At 37.3% G+C, this 17,771-nt stretch overlaps 1 protein-coding gene across 1 annotated transcript; it reads left to right on the top strand.

Moving 5' to 3' along the window:
* Positions 1 to 846: 846 nt before the first annotated feature.
* On the top strand, positions 847 to 17,347 carry LOC131274904 (vomeronasal type-2 receptor 116-like). Its single transcript, XM_058283284.1, has 5 exons — positions 847 to 1,007; positions 6,704 to 6,995; positions 11,517 to 11,744; positions 12,800 to 12,923; positions 16,434 to 17,347. Exons 1-5 carry the CDS (start codon positions 847 to 849, stop codon positions 17,345 to 17,347), a joined length of 1,719 nt encoding a protein of 572 aa, XP_058139267.1.
* The last annotated feature ends 424 nt before the right edge of the window (positions 17,348 to 17,771 follow it).

The following is a 17,771-nucleotide window of genomic DNA, read 5'->3' on the forward strand; positions in this document are numbered from 1 at the left end:
CCACGCAAGGGTGTCCCCCGTGTGGGGGAGCCCCACGCGCAAGGAGTGCGCCTGTGAGGAAAGCCGCCCAGCGTGAAAAGAAAGAGCAGCCTGCCCAGGAATGGCGCCGCCCACACTTCCTGTGCCGCTGACGACAACAGAAGCGGACAAAGAAACAAGACGCAGAAGCGGACAAAGAAACAAGACGCAGCAAATAGACACCAAGAACAGACAACCAGGGGAGGGGGGGGGGAAATTAAAATAAATAAATAAATCTTTAAAAAAAAAAAAAAGGCCCTTCTAAGTGATAACTCACTCAGAGCAGTACTCTGAATCAACCACTCAATTGCCTCCCATTGCATTGATCATGGATTTAAGATTAAAGAATGCTTTATATCAGAATGAAGTGGTCCCTGAAGATTAAAGGTCAAAGAACATGATGAAATCATAGAGGTGGGGAAAACACGTTTCCCCTGATTGTTTTTCACCAGCTTAGTGGCTGACAGGTGCAGAGCCCCAGGGCACAGGAATGCCGAGTGCTACCTCGTGGGACTCGAGTGAAGCTGTGAAAAGCAGTGGAAGCCAGAGCAGCTCTGATGATAGTGAAATTCAGGGTGCCGTCTCAAAACTCTGACTCCTTTATAAATACCTCCTTTATTTATCTAGCTCTGCCTTTGTCTATCTTTCTTCCTTAGCACATGGTCAAGAGGCAGAAAATTTTTGGACATTTTCCCAGCTGAGTCTGGACTTGCATTCTAGCTTCAACTCCAGCTTTTCTGTGGCTCAGCAGAGATGCAGGTCATTGGCTCTGTGTTCCAGGGATGCTGTTTCTTCCTATTTCTTCAGCCTTTACCCAATATGTGCAGTATGACTTATGAAGATTGTTTATGGTACCTGAAGCCAAGTGTCTATAGAGATGGGGATCTGATTCTGACAGGATTTTTCCCACTCTACAGCTTGATGGTTGAGCCAGATATTTCCAAATTATCTTTTATGGTCAAGCCAAGCGAAGGATTGAAAGATAATATGTAAGTCCTTGCATGTACCTGCCCATGTGTATGTGAGTGTGTGTGTACTACCCAGGACAATTATGTCAGGTGTTCACATATGTGGGAGAAATGAACACTGAAGTATTTTAATGGTCTTTCTGTTATTTTTCATATTATTACATTCATATTATCTTTTTCTCCACATTTGCCTCAAGACAGAGGAAAGTAATCAATGTGTTTTGTGGTACACACCCTTGACCTGATCCCCATGTCCATTGCCTGGAAGACTTAGCATGAGTGAGACCAGAGGGACCCCATTCCCTTCTCCTGCTTGGTCCAAAAAGTCACTTAACCTCTTGTCCTGTGGTCAGTGTTAGGATAAGCAGCTCAGACTGAGTAGCAAGTGGTGACAAGGGCATTGCTGAAATGTGACTTCTCAAGAAACCAGGGGCCATTGAGCACCACCACCCTAGACAGCACATGTACCATGAAATAATAATTTAATCCTATTAGGAATGATGCATTCCAGACTGATTTCCTCTAAGACAGAAAAGAAAAGTAGGTAATCTTTCAAAAGTTGTTAATAACCTTCTCTTTGATCTTGTTACTAACTTCTCCAGGAAATTCTAAGAAAGAGCATGAAATCTGAACTATATCTGACTGTGTGGTTTATCTGTCTAATGGTTGGTAATTATATTGAGCTTAAATGTAGTTTTACAACTTAACTAAAATATAGTTTGTTTTATTAGTGATTTATAGGTAGAAATAGCAGTGTGTTCATCTCAAAAATTCAATTTATAAACATGCCACATCCACAATAGAATAGTAGGTAATATCCATTCTGTTTCCATGGAACGTCTCTGGTCTTTTCAATTCCCTTTAGAGTTAATGCTTGTCATTTCAGCAGCTCACTTTGCATTGGAGAGAGGTGATAGGTAGTTTGCTCATATTTTCACTGAAATTGCATCCTTGTTTTATCTCATCTTCTTGATGACCTCAACCTGACCAATTCTGGTCCTTTCTAGCTGTTCCATTTCAAATTTTCTTTCCTCTTGGACTTTTTCTTATTAGAAGGCAACATATGGAATGGAATATGTTATGACAATTATTTTCTGCATACCCATTACTTGGTTGATGGCAGCTATTGATTGTCCTCCCTCTACTACTATTAGGTTTTCAGGAATTGAAAGACAGGGTTTAATGAATTTCTGACTTCAGGTATATTGTGGAGAAAGTGAGACTTTTTCTTGCTGATCATGGGCATCTTGTTCAGATCACTGCCTGGAGGTCTAACTTTGTACTCTGCTTTTGTTCTCCAGCCAGAGAAATCTCAGTCTACCTCCTTTCAAGACTGTGTAGATTACGAAAGGGCACACACTGTCAGTTATATTTTGCAAAAAACTGACCATACTTAATATATTTCAGGGACATAATTTCTTTTAAACAAATGTACATTGATGTTATTGTTTTAATGACTACAAAGTTTCATTTCATGGGGACATACCAACAATAATTTGGCCATTTTGCAAGCATTGGGTGATAGCAAAAAAGTTAGTTGATCAATCATTTTCACCATAGGTTTCCCACAGTTATGATAGCATTTGAAATTGACCATCTTTTGATCTTCCCATTCTTTTTAACTACTGTGTATTTTAAATTTGCATTGCAGATATGTATGCCAAGACATTGAACATGTTTTTTAATACTATTTGAAATCTTTTTTTAAAATCTCATTTGGTGAGTCTTTAGGTCAACAATTTTGGCCCATTTTTTAAATTGTTTGCTTTCTTATTCAGTTTTGAGAGTTATTTATATATTCTGGCTTTACACATAATTTCATCCAGTCTGTAGCTTGTTCTTTCATTCTCCTGAAAATGTCTTTCAAAGAGTGAAATCTGATGTTCATTTTATTTAAAAAAAATTATCAATCGTGTTTTTCATGTCATATTAAAGAAATTTTCTCATAATCTAGAGTTATAGTTATTTTTGACAGGTTTTCCTCTAAATACTTTATTTTCATTTTTCCTTTAGTTTTATTATAAACTTTGCATTATTATTTGGCTATGATGTGAGGAATGGATCGAAGTTCATTTTCTTTTGCATACAGACAATTGTTTCAGCACCATTGCTGTGAAAGATTATTCTGCCTTCGATTTGCTGTCCACATTTCTCAGCAATCAATTTTGTGTGTCTATTTCTGGATTTATTATTCTGTTCCATTGATTTATTTCCCTATGTTCAAAAAAAATGACACTATTTTGACCATTGTAGTTACATAGTAAGAATCCAAAAGTATTCTTTTTCAATGTTTAGTCTATTCTTGATCCTTTGTGTTTTTATATGAATTCTAGAATGAGATTGCCAATGCCCCCTTAGAAAAAACGGTTAGGTCTTTAGTAAAAATGTTATTGAATTCATTATAAATTTGGGGAAAATTTGCATCTTATCTATAATGTATCTTCCAATAAATGAATATAGCTTATTAAGATCTCCTTATAATTCTCTTAGTAATACTTCATAGCTTTTGGTGTAAAATTCTTACACATCTTTGATAAACTCAAACCTTAGAACCACAATTGTTTATATTATTGTAAATAGCAGGGTTTTAAATATTTTTAATAATGGTTCATTGTCTGTATATAGAAATACCGTTGAATTTTTATTTTCACATGTTGCACTTTTAAGCTGAAAGCTTGCTAAATTCACTTAACATTGCATTATTTTATAGACTCAGTGGATTTTGTAGTCAGAGATATATGTCATTTGAGTCTTTAGAGAACTTTACATATTTTTCTTCCTTCTCTCAATATTTTTCCCTTCATACTACACATGCTTGAAAACAGAAGAAATGTGAAACATAAAGGGTTAAAAATGAGCTTCTTTTGTTGTTCTTGATGTTTGTTGGAAAGCATTCAAACATTCCCTGTGACAATAGTATGTTTTGTACTTTTTTACAAATTTGAGAAAGTTCTTTTTATTTTTTGTTTCCTTTGAGAATTGATTGTTTAAGATGTTGATTTATCTCACTTGTATTTATTAAGGTTATTATATGTTTTCATTTGTATTTTGCCAATATATTAATTTATTTAAATTTTTGAAGCTTAGTAAAGCCTGAACACTTGAAATAAAATCTATCGGATTAGAATGTATTATCTCTTTTATATAATTCTGGATTGATTTGCTAAAATGTTGCTAAGAATTTTTGCATCTTAGTTCCTGATATATATTGATCTGAAAAACTTCTTGCCATGTAAGATATTTAACTAGAATTGGTATCAAATGAATTCTAGCTGCAAAGAAAGAGTTGGCAATAATGAAAATCTTCCACTTTCTAGAAGGTGTTTTGTTGTTTTGTTTTGTTTTGTTTTTGTGAAACCAATATGATATCCAACAACTATTTGGCAGACCTCACCCCTGAAGTAATTTTAGATTATTATACTTCCAGACTTTGGATCCTTGAGTACATGTTAATTCATTATATAATGTAATCTCTTAATAACTTGGTAACCTTCATTAGCAAACATGTTTTCTAGAATGATCACTTCTATTTTTGTTAGAGAAATGGGGCAAAAATCATTGTCTCATTATTGAAAATATTTCAGTTATTTAAGCATCAAGTTGATTGGAGAGTCCCCCATTTTATTTCATGGTACAGGTTTTATAAGTTAAAATCTGTGTGCATTCTAAAGTTTATTGAAGAACCCTTGTCAACCAATATATATCTGAGGCTTTAAGTGGTTTGTTGTAAATAAAATTATAAATCTAATCTCACTGATGTGTACTATCTTGCCAGATTTTCTACCAAATATATTTATCATGATAAACTTAACATCTGAAAATTTTAAATATTTGGAAAATCATAATAAAAAAGTTAACTTAAATGTTGATATGATGCCATAAAAATTAAACATAATAACAATTTTAAATTTCCTCTCTAAATTTACAACAGCTTAACTAGGTATGATTAAGGACAAGGACCTCTAAAATGATAATTTTTGCTGTGCAACTCTTTATGTTAATCACAGTGTCTTGTGTATAAAATCTCATAAAGCTTTCTTGTTAGGTTTAAGGAGATAAAAATTTGGCCATTCATTTAGATAATAAAGGAAAAATTTTAAGAGAAGTAAAAATGCAGAAAATATTATATGAGAACAATTGAATAAGAGTGTTTAATTAATATTAATCTCTACCTGTTTATAACTGTTTAAATCTACCTCTTAAATATATGTTTACAGATTTAGTAAGAAGAAAAATTTCTCTTGATCTGGGAAATTAAAAATAGTGAAGAGTCCCTGAAAACAGTCAAATTACTGTTTGTGAAAATATTTATTTTATTAATATTTTTTTTAAAAATGTATTCAATTTCAAAATGTTTAAATTAACCTGGAAATTTACAAATTTAAGGGAAAAAAACCCAATTCCAACAAATGTAGAGAGGGTGATTGGTAAAGAAAAAAGGAAATATTACTTCAGATGGAAATATAAAACTTTTAGAGTTCCTTTAAATACACAAGAAACTAACTTTTACTTTGTATAAAATAAGTAAGATCCAGTATAAAATGAGAAATAAAAGAGAATTATCTTCAAGGAAGGAAAACAAGGAATTATGAATAAGAATTTGCTGAAGTTCATGATCATAAGGTACAAAATATAACTTACGAGGTCACTAGTCAAGGTTAATACGATTTAAGAAAACTGTTGTTATAAGAACTGATGTAAGGATGTGGACATGGCTCAAGTGATTGCTCTTCCACTTAACACACGGGATGATCCAGGGTCAATCCCTGGGGCCTTCCAGTAAAAAAATGGTGTGCCCAAAGGGTAAACCAAGTGCCTGTTGCGGTGAGCCATATGCCCGCACAAGGGCTCTAGCAGTGAACGGAGTGCCCGTGTGGCAATCTGAGCACACACGTGAGAGCCTGGATGGTGAGCCGAGGAACCACGAGGCTAGCCAAGTGCTCACACAAGTGAGTCATGCACAGAGATGATGATGCGACAAGGGAGAGATGAAGGGAGAGCCAAGGCGTGGCACCAGAGAAACCAGGAACTGAGGGGGTGCAAGTGACAGGGACCCTTTCTCCTATCAGAGGTCCCCAGGATCAGATCCCAGTGAATCCTAGAGAAAAAAATGAGATGTCCAAAAAAAGATAAAAAGATACAGAAGATCACACAGCAAATGGACACAGATAGCGAAAACAGCAGGGTGGGTGAGGGGGAGGTGAGGGAAAATAAGACCTGATATATTTAGTAGTGTAGAAAATAACAAAGAAAGGTCCTTATAAATGCCTCAGGGCAATATGGTGTCAGAGAGCAATTTATTCAACTGTTTTAAGAACTGATAGGCCAGTTGCTATTTTAAATATTCCAGCGTACATGGGCAAAAAGGGAAGATTCCATCTAGCTTCCAGCTCTAGATGAAACAATGATCAAATCTGAGATTCTCTCAAGTCCTTCAGATGAGTTTCTGAGATGGTTTTGTGCACTCCTTAGCCAGGATGAACTAAGAACATCTTTCCATATTGTCTTTGATGCATTTCCCATTTATAGGATCAAGACGATAAATCTCTCCAGCTGACTGTGATATCATAATACTAAAGTATTCCTTAACCCTTTCATAATGCCCTGCACAACTCTCTGTTGTCTGCACAGAATTTTCTCATTTAAAGGGAAGCTTTTGAGTTGCTCCTGAAATACATAACTTTACAATATTCTTTAATGCTGTCTCCTCTGCCTAGATGGTACTGGAAGAACTACCAATATGTTCTCGCTTTTCTCTTTGCCATCGAGGAGATCAACAAGGATTCCTTTCTCCTCCCCAACATGTCCCTGGGTTTTGAGCTCTACAATGCTTTTCCCAGGAACCACAGGACCTTGGAGAGCTCCCTGTTATTGCTTTACGGCGGGAGTCTGACTCTCCCTAACTACAATTGCCAAAAACAAAGTAAATCTATGGCCGTTTTTTCAGGCACCGAATCATCATTTTCAGCAGAGATCGGAACACTGCTGGAACTCTACAAAACCCCACAGGTACGATGGTCGTGAGTTCTGGAGGGAGAGAATCTCATCTGTCCCTGTGCCATTCCCTCACATTTGGTCAAGGGGGATGTTTGAAGCTGGGCATACATATGTCATGAGAGTTAGAAGCAAACTATGAATTTCCTGTGATTGTACGAATAATAACTTGGGTGAGGGGGACGAAGGAAAGTTAAGTGAATATGTTAAGATTCTCCCCACAGTCTTGCTTAGCATCAATGCATCCGTCATACAGCAGAAGGGAATACTGACTGCTGACAACTTACTGACCCCTACCACTTAGCAAATCTCTACAGTATAGAGGACTATCACTGGAGGTTATGACCCTTACTTGGTTGATTGAGGGATTGCCTGAGACCAATGACTGCTAGTGTGCAGATTTAGGGACTTTGTACCTTGTCTAGCATGCAAAGTGCTCAAGTTTCAAGCTTGTTCCTGTACTTTTCAGGGATTCTTTAAGAATCAGTTCAGTACCTTAAATGAGTCAATTTAATGTATGAAATAAATTTACTATGACTTGAAAATGAAATCAACTTACCACAGGAAATAAGAAGAATCAATTCAAACTGATTTATTGGAAATACTGTCTGTTTCATGTTACCTCCATAAATTCACCACAGGTGTATATTTTGATCTTCCAGTGTAATTCCCATAGTCAACTCCCTGTCTCAAAGTTATTTTTCCAGGGGCCTGATCTAACATGATCAGGAATTAGGAAATCATACTGCCAGATTTATTAGCTATAGAGAATTGTCTATGAAAATTAATTTTTTGAAAATATGTGAAGGTAGATGATTATATTCTCCAGTACAACTTATTTTATGATGTATTAGTAAGTTCAAACGTTGTTTAACAAAATAAAGATTGATTTCTTTCTCAAAGTTCACAACCAACAATGTTGGCAGGGTCAGGGAGGATCTCCTGTTTCAAAAGCCCCTCATAGAAAGTTGAGGTAGACACAAGCATATTTGTCTTCCATCTGAATCTCATGCTTTATGTGCTGCCACGAGAGATGAACATATGAAGAATTTAATTTTTCCAATCATTCCAAATTAGGATTTGCTTGCATATGACACCACTGGGTAGAATTAATGACATATCCCTACTAAAAGATTGAAAGTTTGGGAAAATATAATCTTTCGTGTTCTCAGAATGTTAAGAGAAATGTATGATGACCTTTGTAGTCTCTCTTTCACCAAATATTCCATTAATTCTACCTCTAACATAGCGAATTCTTTAAAGTTCTGTTTAAGGATAACGAGATGAATCTCACTAAATGTAAAATTATGATACTTTATTTTCTTATTCAGGTCACATATGGCACTTTTGACCCATTCCTATGTGACAAAGGGAATTTTGCATCACTGTATCAAATGGCCGTGAAGGACAGCTCTCTGGTTCATGGAGTGATCTGTTTATTGTTGTATTTCAGTTGGACTTGGGTGGCACTCTTTGTTTCAGATGATATGAAAGGGGAGCAGTACTCTTGGAACTTGGAAGCAGAGATGGTAAAGAATGGTATCTGTATAGCCTTTACAAAAAAGATCCCTACCACTAAGAGTAAGCATTTTAATAATTATTTAATGGCCGTTTCCAAGATCAGCAATTCAACTGCAAATGTACATATTATGTGGGGTGAGATGCAGATTCTCATAGTACTGGGATATTTAGGAAAATATTATTTAACATCTAGTAAGGTGTGGATTATGATATCAAATTGGGATAATAATTCAGATCTGATGGACCATATGCTGCACTCTTTCCACGGAAGTCTCTCATTTTCCCACCAGAAGAGGGATATTCCTGGTTTCAAACACTTTCTCAAGACAGTTAATCCATCAAAATATCCAGAAGACTTTTATTTCAGCAAATTCTGGCTTAACAGTTTTGGTTGCTCACTTGAAGGGTCGCTATGTGGAGCAATTGGAAAGTGTACACCAAATGCTTCCTTACAGGTCATGACAGGAAATATCGATATGATGACTATATCTGATTATAGCTATTTCATTTATAATGCTGCATATGCTGTGGCTCATTCCATTCATGAAACATTTTTGGTGAAATCAGAAATGGTATCTACAGAAAGCACAGGCCAACCTATGCCACATCCATGGGAGGTAAATATCTTTCACCAACAGGGAATATATCAACCTATGAGGAGAGGTTAAAATATATTGTTGATATGGAAAATGATGATATTTTTCTAATAGGAAACCAGGAGCAGGAAATGAAATATTCATTTTTTTTCCAGATTCTACCTTTACCTGTAATTTTCACATATATTTTGAGAATTCTCTAGATATTACTGTTAAATTCAGATCATTTAATTAGAAATTGTATTAGAAATTTTATTCGAAATTGTATTAGAAATTTTATTCTTGATATTAGATGAAAGCCTGTAAAATAGCCACTATTAACTTATCACAAAATATAAGGAGGTCAAAAAGTGCAGAATTTTAAATTATTCTGTGAAATGTATACATTTTTCCATCAAACAGAACAATGACTCCAAAAATAGGCTTATTTTCTTTATTTTTAAAGAAACATTTCATTACATAAATATTCCATAAAAATATATGGGAATCCCATATACCCCCTACTCTTCCCTGAATTTCCCCTATTAACAACCTGTTTCATTATTATCACACTTTTGTTTTAACTGAAGAGCACAATTGCAATATTGGTACTAACCAAGATCAACAGTTCACAAGTTCACACATTGCACCACACAATTTGATAGTTGTTAACAAAATGTTTGATGGCCTGTGTAGATATTGCAATGTTATGCAGGACAACTCCAAAGTTCCATGTTACAGCATTTCCTCCCTCTCCCTCCCCTCAGAACTTCAGTGGCCACTTCCTTTATCTGAATGATACAAGTTCTTTATTGCTAGAATAATAATAAGTCTACTTTTGTCCATAATTGCATACCCCCCTTATGTTTGTTCATTCCTCAATATTGAGGAATTTGGGATGGGAATGTCCACTCTGTTTCTGACTGAGAGGGGGCTTAGATCCTTTGGTGTAATCATTAAATGGAAATTTATATTAAAATGTACAGTGTTCAACAGAAAAATAAAGAAAAACAAAGAAAAAGGAACAGATGGTGGGTCCAAAGGAAGATGAAAAATTATAGAAAACACCATGAAGACAATAAGAATGTGGAGAAACTGAGTAAAAGCTTTAATAATTATCTTACAAATGATCAAGGAGATTAGGAAACTAAAAACAATATCTAAAGGGTGTCAGGAAAAAAGTGAATGATCAATATGAGTCATAGTATAAAGATGGAAATTTTAATAAGGAAACAAAGACAACTACTGGAGTTGAGGTCCACAATACTTGAAAGAATTCCAAGAGGTGTTCAATAGTAGATTGGAAGTGATAGAGAAAAGGATCAATGACCTTGATGACAAAACATTTGAAATGTTTCAAACTGAGGATTAGAAATATAAAGAATAATTAAAGGCAAAAAATAGTCTAATATATATATTGGGAAACTCCAAAAATGTCAGTATATACATTAAGAGATGAAAGAGAAAAAGGGGAAAAATGGAATATTTAAAGAATAATGAAATAACATCCCAGACTTAGAAAAGACATGAATATGCACATCCAGAAGCTCAAGGACCTCCAGAGAAGATACACTTGAAGACCAATATACTCCATCGTATATTTACCACACTTTCAAATGCAAAGGAAAATGAGACAGTTGTGATAGTTGCAAGATATAAAGCTAGTCCTATGTGTAAGGTACTTTCAATTAGACTGAGTGCTGATTTCTCATCAAAAATAATGGAGGCAAGGTGTTAGTGAGCAAAGTACTAAAAGTGTCAGCCATGGCTTTTCCATCTGGTGAGATTTTTCTTTCAAAATTTAGGGAAAGAGGTTCTGGGAAGATGGCATCAGAGTAGGTAGACCATGCTCAGTGCTCTCACACAGAGAAAGAAGGGCAAAATGCAGATCTACTCTAGGGATCTGCAGACCAGGGGAGTGCTGTGCATCATCCAAGAGGGAGAGGGCTTGAGAGACAAAGAGGCCAAATAAAATCTGTGAGAAAATTGACATCAAGTCAATGAGGCAGCAGTAATTTAATAAATTAAAGACACATGATACAAATACACAAACACAAAATGGAACATTATTCAACCACAAAAAGTAATAAAGGTCTGAAAATGTATAACTTGGAAATTTTCTTCAGTAAATTAAAAGGGAAAAATAAAATTATTGGAACGCAAAGGAACTTTTTATTCAGGGTTGCCCCTGAGCCCATTATAACCATATCCTGAGGTGCATGATGAATTTATTCAAGTTCTCTTCCATTGCTCTCACATGGAGAGGAAGAATGTCTTACCTAAATCCATGAAATAGTGAACACCTGAAAAAAATATAGTCTCTACCATTAAAATATTGCTTAAAAGTAGTCATCAAGAAGTGAAGGTTTGCTTCATGGGTATGACCTTCAGTCTGTAATTTGAATCCACTTGACATTTCAAAATTATGCCTTTCTTCCAGCTTCACCCACTTCTGAGGAAAATCCAATTTATAAACAGTGCTGGTGATGATGTGTCCTTAGATGAGGAAAGAAATTTTATGGTGAAGTATGATGTCGTGAACACCATAAATTTCCCTGCTGGTCTTGCCCTCCTCATTAAAGTGGGAGAATTTGTCTCCAATATTTCACATCATCAAGGTTTGATCTTCCATGAAGAGATGATTGAGTGGCCTGTTGGATTTAAAGAGGTATGACACCATGTCAATGTAGGGTTTATTTATTATACAGTTATCTCAACACTCTCTTCATATTAGATTAACTTTTCACCCCTTGATCTCGGGACTAAATTCGTAAATTAAAATCAATTTCTTGACTTCATATTAGGCAATCACACAGATATTTTGAGAACTTGCCTTTAAAGTATCCGGTATATAATCTATAATCTTTCATTTGGAATTAAAGTACAATGCAGCATTTGAGTGCATACACTGACAGGCTACATTAATTAACCTACTAATTTCCTCTGGGGTTTTGAGAAGACTAAATCATGTATGGATGATCCTTATTAGAGGCATTATAAACATTAATAGAATGCCCAATTAAAATGTCAATTCATATCCACAATTCACATTTTCCTGTGGTCATTTCAATACCACTCAGTAACAAAGCTCATTTGTCTTAATGGACCATGACTTTCACCTAGTCTTTCCAAAGTTGAAAAAGCGAAGGGAATTTTGCAGGTGATTTGTTAAACAAAAGAGCCTTTGTCTTTAAAGTCCAGTTGAGTTTCTGCAAATTGGTGGCATACTGGGAAATAAAAACCCAGAATGGGATTAATCACATTCTTACTGTTTTTCTCTCTCTGATCTATATATTTTATGCAATTCATTTTATTAATGAGATCACTTTTGTAATTGTGTTTTCCTCTCTAGAAATTAACATTTTCTATTCAGACACTTATGACAATAAGGCAATATTATTAGGCTTACAACGCCCTAGTACCACCATTATAATAAGCCTTGTTTGAAAGTCTTTTTCATCATGCGCTTAAATTATAGGAGAGTAAAACCAAGGTGATGTTACCCATGATATGTGAAATAAAAGTATTCTGATACATTAGTACATTGTTTGATTTTTGTATAAAGTTAATGTCCATGTAATATCATGTTAGAGATTGGAGTGAAACTTGTTTACAAAACAGATGAGAAATTGTTTTCTCTTATTAGGAGATGAATATAGATGTTTCCTCATAATTGGTAATATGTTCAATAATATGACCAATAACTGTCTCTTTCTTCGGCAGACTCCTCAATCTGTATGTAGCCAGAGTTGCCATTCAGGGTTCAGGAAACTTCCACAAGAAGGAAGGCCTGTGTGCTGCTTTACTTGTGTTTTATGCCCAGAGGGAGGCATTTCCAATCAGACAGGTATGAAAATATGTAACCAATCTATAAAAATACCTGAGAAGTAGTCAATATAAAGGAAACAAAAGAATATTCCATAGGGTCCTAAGGCACCATTGTTCTCAGTTTATGCAGTCACTGATCATTTTCACATATCCATGTTATAATCACCAGGGTTACTCATGTTGGTTAAGGTCTCTTCTGGCTCTGCTCATTCAATTAGGCTTAACTGTGGCACAGATCTGAATGAGCATTTTTTCTTTCAGTCCAGTGCTTTGTGATACAGCCTTAGTCAATGATCTCATGGTGGATCATACTAACATCTGGAAGGTAAGGATCATCAGGGCACTTGTGAGTACTTTGAAGATTTTAGTTATGCAATTTTTCATGTGATAAGGACAGAGCTGGTTCATATACGTTTTTGGAAGAATTTTATTACTTTATTTATCCTCTCTTGAAAAGAATGAAATGCACTTGTAATAAATGAGTGTATCAATTTATAAATAAATGTTTAATTAATTAAAGCACGAACTTAGCCCTCAGGAAGTTTATAATATAATGCAGAAAAAATATATATTTTTATACACATACATATATATATGTATTTGAAGTGAGATCACAAGATCCTAATAAAAGTTATAATTTGGCACACTCAATTGTGGCTGCAACATATATATAAATCTCAAATACACCTATATAGGAGATATAAAAATAAAACATGCATTGTGAAATATCTGTGAAATATGGAATGGTTAATTAGTGACTAAATTTTTCAAAATGCCAAGTCAAGTACTATAAAAATTTGAATTTATCCATAAATGCTATACAATTCCAACCATATAATCATGACCGTATTAATGTTAAGAACCTTAGTTTCAATCACTTGGGAGAGAATGAATGATATTTTCGGAAATGAACAAACTAAAACAATTACTTACTTTTCTCATAAAGGATTTGCAATAACAAACAAGGATGTAAACCAAGAAGGAGAAATAGAAGAAAAACAATACTGGACACACAACCGACATGCACATGCTTATGTGTGCAGAGCAATTCTCTTAAAGAATAAAGTCAGAATCCAAAGGCAGTCACTGAATCAAAGAGGAATGAATGGGTATCTGAGAAACATAGTTGTGAGAAAGAATTAACTGATTGTTTTACACTTTTCTACTATTTCATGAATATCTCCTCTAAAAAATGCATGAAGAACTTTATATCAGAAGTCACAAAATATGGCTTATTGACACAATGACATGATAAATTATTTCTGAAATGATTATTGCTACAATATCCATATTATCTGTGCTACAAAAACAGAATTACATAGTTGAAATAGAGAAACTATTGCCTGCATGGAGATCAAATATATGCTAAATGATTACCTAAAATTACAATCTCAAAACTGTAAAAAATATTTACCAAACCTTGCATTAAGAATTCAATGAATCATAATTTAAAATTGTACCTCATTCTGCAATAAAATGATAAAAATTTAAAATCCCCCAGAAATAAACTTATAAGAGTAATAATCTTCCAAACAACATCCAAATAACCTCGAAAAAATAATTTGGAAAAAGTTCTTTGCAAAAGTAGTAAAATAAATGAAAACTGAATGCTAAGTGACTTTCTCTAACATATGTTAAGATATATACATGTAAAAAACAGTAATCAGTAGAAATTAAGGTAGTGATAAAGGTTAAGATATCCCAGAGGAATAATTAAATCTACTTTTCCTCACTCAGTGTGATTGTGAAAAAGGAACTCTTTAACTCTGATAGTTTTGGAGCAATATTATAAAGCAATAACAGGGCGGTGGGCTTGGCCCAGTGGATAGGGCGCCTGTCTTGGACCACTGGTTAGGGCGACCGTCTACCACGTGGGAGGTTCGCGGTTCAAACCCCGGGCATCCTTGACCCATGTAGAGCTGGCCCATGTGCAGTGCTGATGTGTGCAAGGAGTGCTGTGCCACACAAGGAGTGCCCTGCCACGCAGGGGTGTCCCCCACGTAGGGGAGCCCCACGTGCCCCACGCGCAAGGAGTGCACCCCATAAGGAGAGCCGCCGAGTGCAAAAGAAAGTGCAGCCTGCCCAGGAATGGCGCCCCAAACACGGAGAGCTGACACCGCAAGATGACGCAGCAAAAAAAAACACAGATTCCCGTTGCCACTGACAACAACAGAAGCGGACAAAGAAGATGCAGCAAATAGACACAGAGAACAGACAACCGGGGTGGGGTGGAAGGGGAGAGAAATAAATAAATAAATCTTTTTTAAAAAATGCCAATCTTAAAAAAAAAAAAAAAAAAGCAATAACATAAAGTCCTTACCATGTGGCAGGCACCATAGACAGTAGTGAAATGAGGGGGAGGCAGCCATGTCCTGGGTGACATCACTAAGCTAACAGATGAGCCAATATAGACCCACCAAATGCCGAAGACTCATTTTGATTAAGATATCACTTATCTGCAGCTGAAAACATTCTTCCTCCATCAGGAATGGAGAATTTTACAATTTTTTTGTCAGAGTATTCACCAGGAGATCAGTACCCAACTGCGGTCACCCCTCGGGCTGAAGTGTGGTTTGCTGGCCTGGCAGGGGAGCGGCAGCGGCAGGCCAAGCCGCTGCCCCCATAATAGGGTGGCTGGTCGGACTCACCGCCACCCCTGAAGGGAGCTCGGCATGGGTGCAGAGTGCCCTCGGGTCTCCCCTTCTCGGCAGCCATGCTTCCATGGCCACCCCTCCTCCCGGATGGCGCCACACGATGCCTGTGGGGCGGCACCCTTCTTCTTCTTTCTCCCTGCGCAGGCGCAGGGCGGAAAATTCCAGTCTGCCCTTTTCCCTCCCCCCGACAGCAGCAACAGCCAGGCGTGGGCGGGAAACTCAAGTCTGCCCTCCACCCCAGCAACAGCAGCCACCAATCCCTAAACCCTGCCCCTTCCCCCAGCAACAGCGACAGCCAATCCCTAACCACCACCCCTCCCCCGTCCAGTACCGCCCACTGACCTTTCGCCGGCAACCAATCTGAACAGGGCGTGGCTTCGACCAATCAGCCTTCCCCAGCCCCTATAAAACTGTTGCCTCTCCCTCAATAAAGTTGGACTTGCGTGTTTACCTTGTCTCCGCGGTAGTTCTTCTGCCGTGCGCCCTCCAGTCCTGAGAGCCCCCGACAAGGGCCTGGCCTCCCTTGTCCCCAGTTCGTCGCCTGCTTCTCCGGGCGACCCCTTCGTCGCCTGCTTCTCCGGGCAACCCCTTCATCGCCGGCTTCGCCGGGCGACCCCGTCAGCCGAACCGCGCAACCCCTTGTGAGACCGATCCCTCGTCTGCTGCCGGACTGACCCCTCGTCCCAAGTGGGACCGACCCCTCGTCCCAAGCGGGACCGACCCCTCGTCCAGAGCTGGACCGACCCCTCGTCCGCAGCCAGACCCCACCTCTACCGACCGAGCAAGCCGCCGCACCCAACTTCAACAACAAAGTGACCATTTTTAAGCATGAAAATGTATGACACTGAAATTCTGAGTGTTTGCTTTTTCCTCAGATGCACAGCATTGTGTCCAATGCCCAGCTGAAGAGTATTCAAACACTGAGAGAAATCGCTGCATCTCAAAGGTGGTGACCTTCCTGTCATTTCAGAATACATTGGGTGTGCCTCTAGCCTGCACAGCTCTTTGCTTCTCTCTTGTCACAGCTGCAGTTCTGTGGGTCTTTATGAAGCATAGAGACACTCCCATTGTGAAGGCAAATAACCGAGCTCTCAGCTACATCCTGCTCTTCTCTCTTCTCCTGTGCTTCCTCTGCTCCTTACTCTTCATTGGCCGTCCCAACACAGCCACCTGCATTCTTCGTCAAGTCACCTTTGCAATTGTGTTCACTGTGGCTGTTTCCACTGTACTGGCCAAAACCATCACCGTGATTCTGGCATTCAAAGCCATGAAACCCGGAAGAACAATGAGATGGCTACTGACATCAGGGGTTTCTAACTCTGTCATTCCCGTCTGCACCTTGATCCAAGTGATGATCTGTGGAATCTGGCTGGGAACTTCTCCTCCTTTCATTGACATAGACATACACTCTGAGCCCAGAAGCATCATCATTGAGTGCAACAAGGGCTCTGTGCCTGCCTTCTACTGTGTCCTGGGCTACCTGGGCTCATTGGCCCTGGGAAGCTTCATTTTAGCATTTCTGGCCAGGAACCTCCCTGACACCTTCAATGAAGCCAAGTTCTTGACGTTTAGCATGCTCCTGTTTTGCAGTGTGTGGGTTACCTTCCTCCCTGTCTACCATAGCACCAAGGGAAAGGTCATGGTGGCTGTAGAGATTTTCTCCATCTTAGCTTCCAGTGCAGGATTACTAGGCTGCATCTTTGCCCCCAAGTGCTATATTATTCTGATAAGACCTGATAAGAATTCTTTGAAACAATTAAGGGGTAAAATGAATTCCACAAGGAAATAGTGATTGTAAGTTTTATATCATAAATCTCTATCATATTTTCAGGCTTTGGAGCAACAAACTTCCCTGAATTTCGCATCTTGGTATTACAAAATAGTGAAAACTGCTTTCCATCTTTATTTGACACAAGTATCCTGGTCATTATTATTATTTTACAATACTCAAGAGTTGTTATATTTTAGGAAAGAAAATCTTGGGACAAGAACAATGATGGAAATGATGGAAATGGAGAACTTCAGCTAGAAGTGAAAAATATATCAAAGGGAATAAGTTTATTTGGGCTCTATTTTATCTCAGACACAATTATATTTCATTACTTCCTTGGTTGGTGATACATTTCCACATAATTGAAGGTCAATAGGATTATATTTTACTAGTTTTTGTGCACTATTTATGTCTGGGTACTCATGATGCTGACTTTTTTTTT

Source organism: Dasypus novemcinctus, chromosome 21, assembly GCF_030445035.2.
Source record: "Dasypus novemcinctus isolate mDasNov1 chromosome 21, mDasNov1.1.hap2, whole genome shotgun sequence".
Taxonomy (NCBI): Eukaryota; Metazoa; Chordata; class Mammalia; order Cingulata; family Dasypodidae; genus Dasypus; species Dasypus novemcinctus.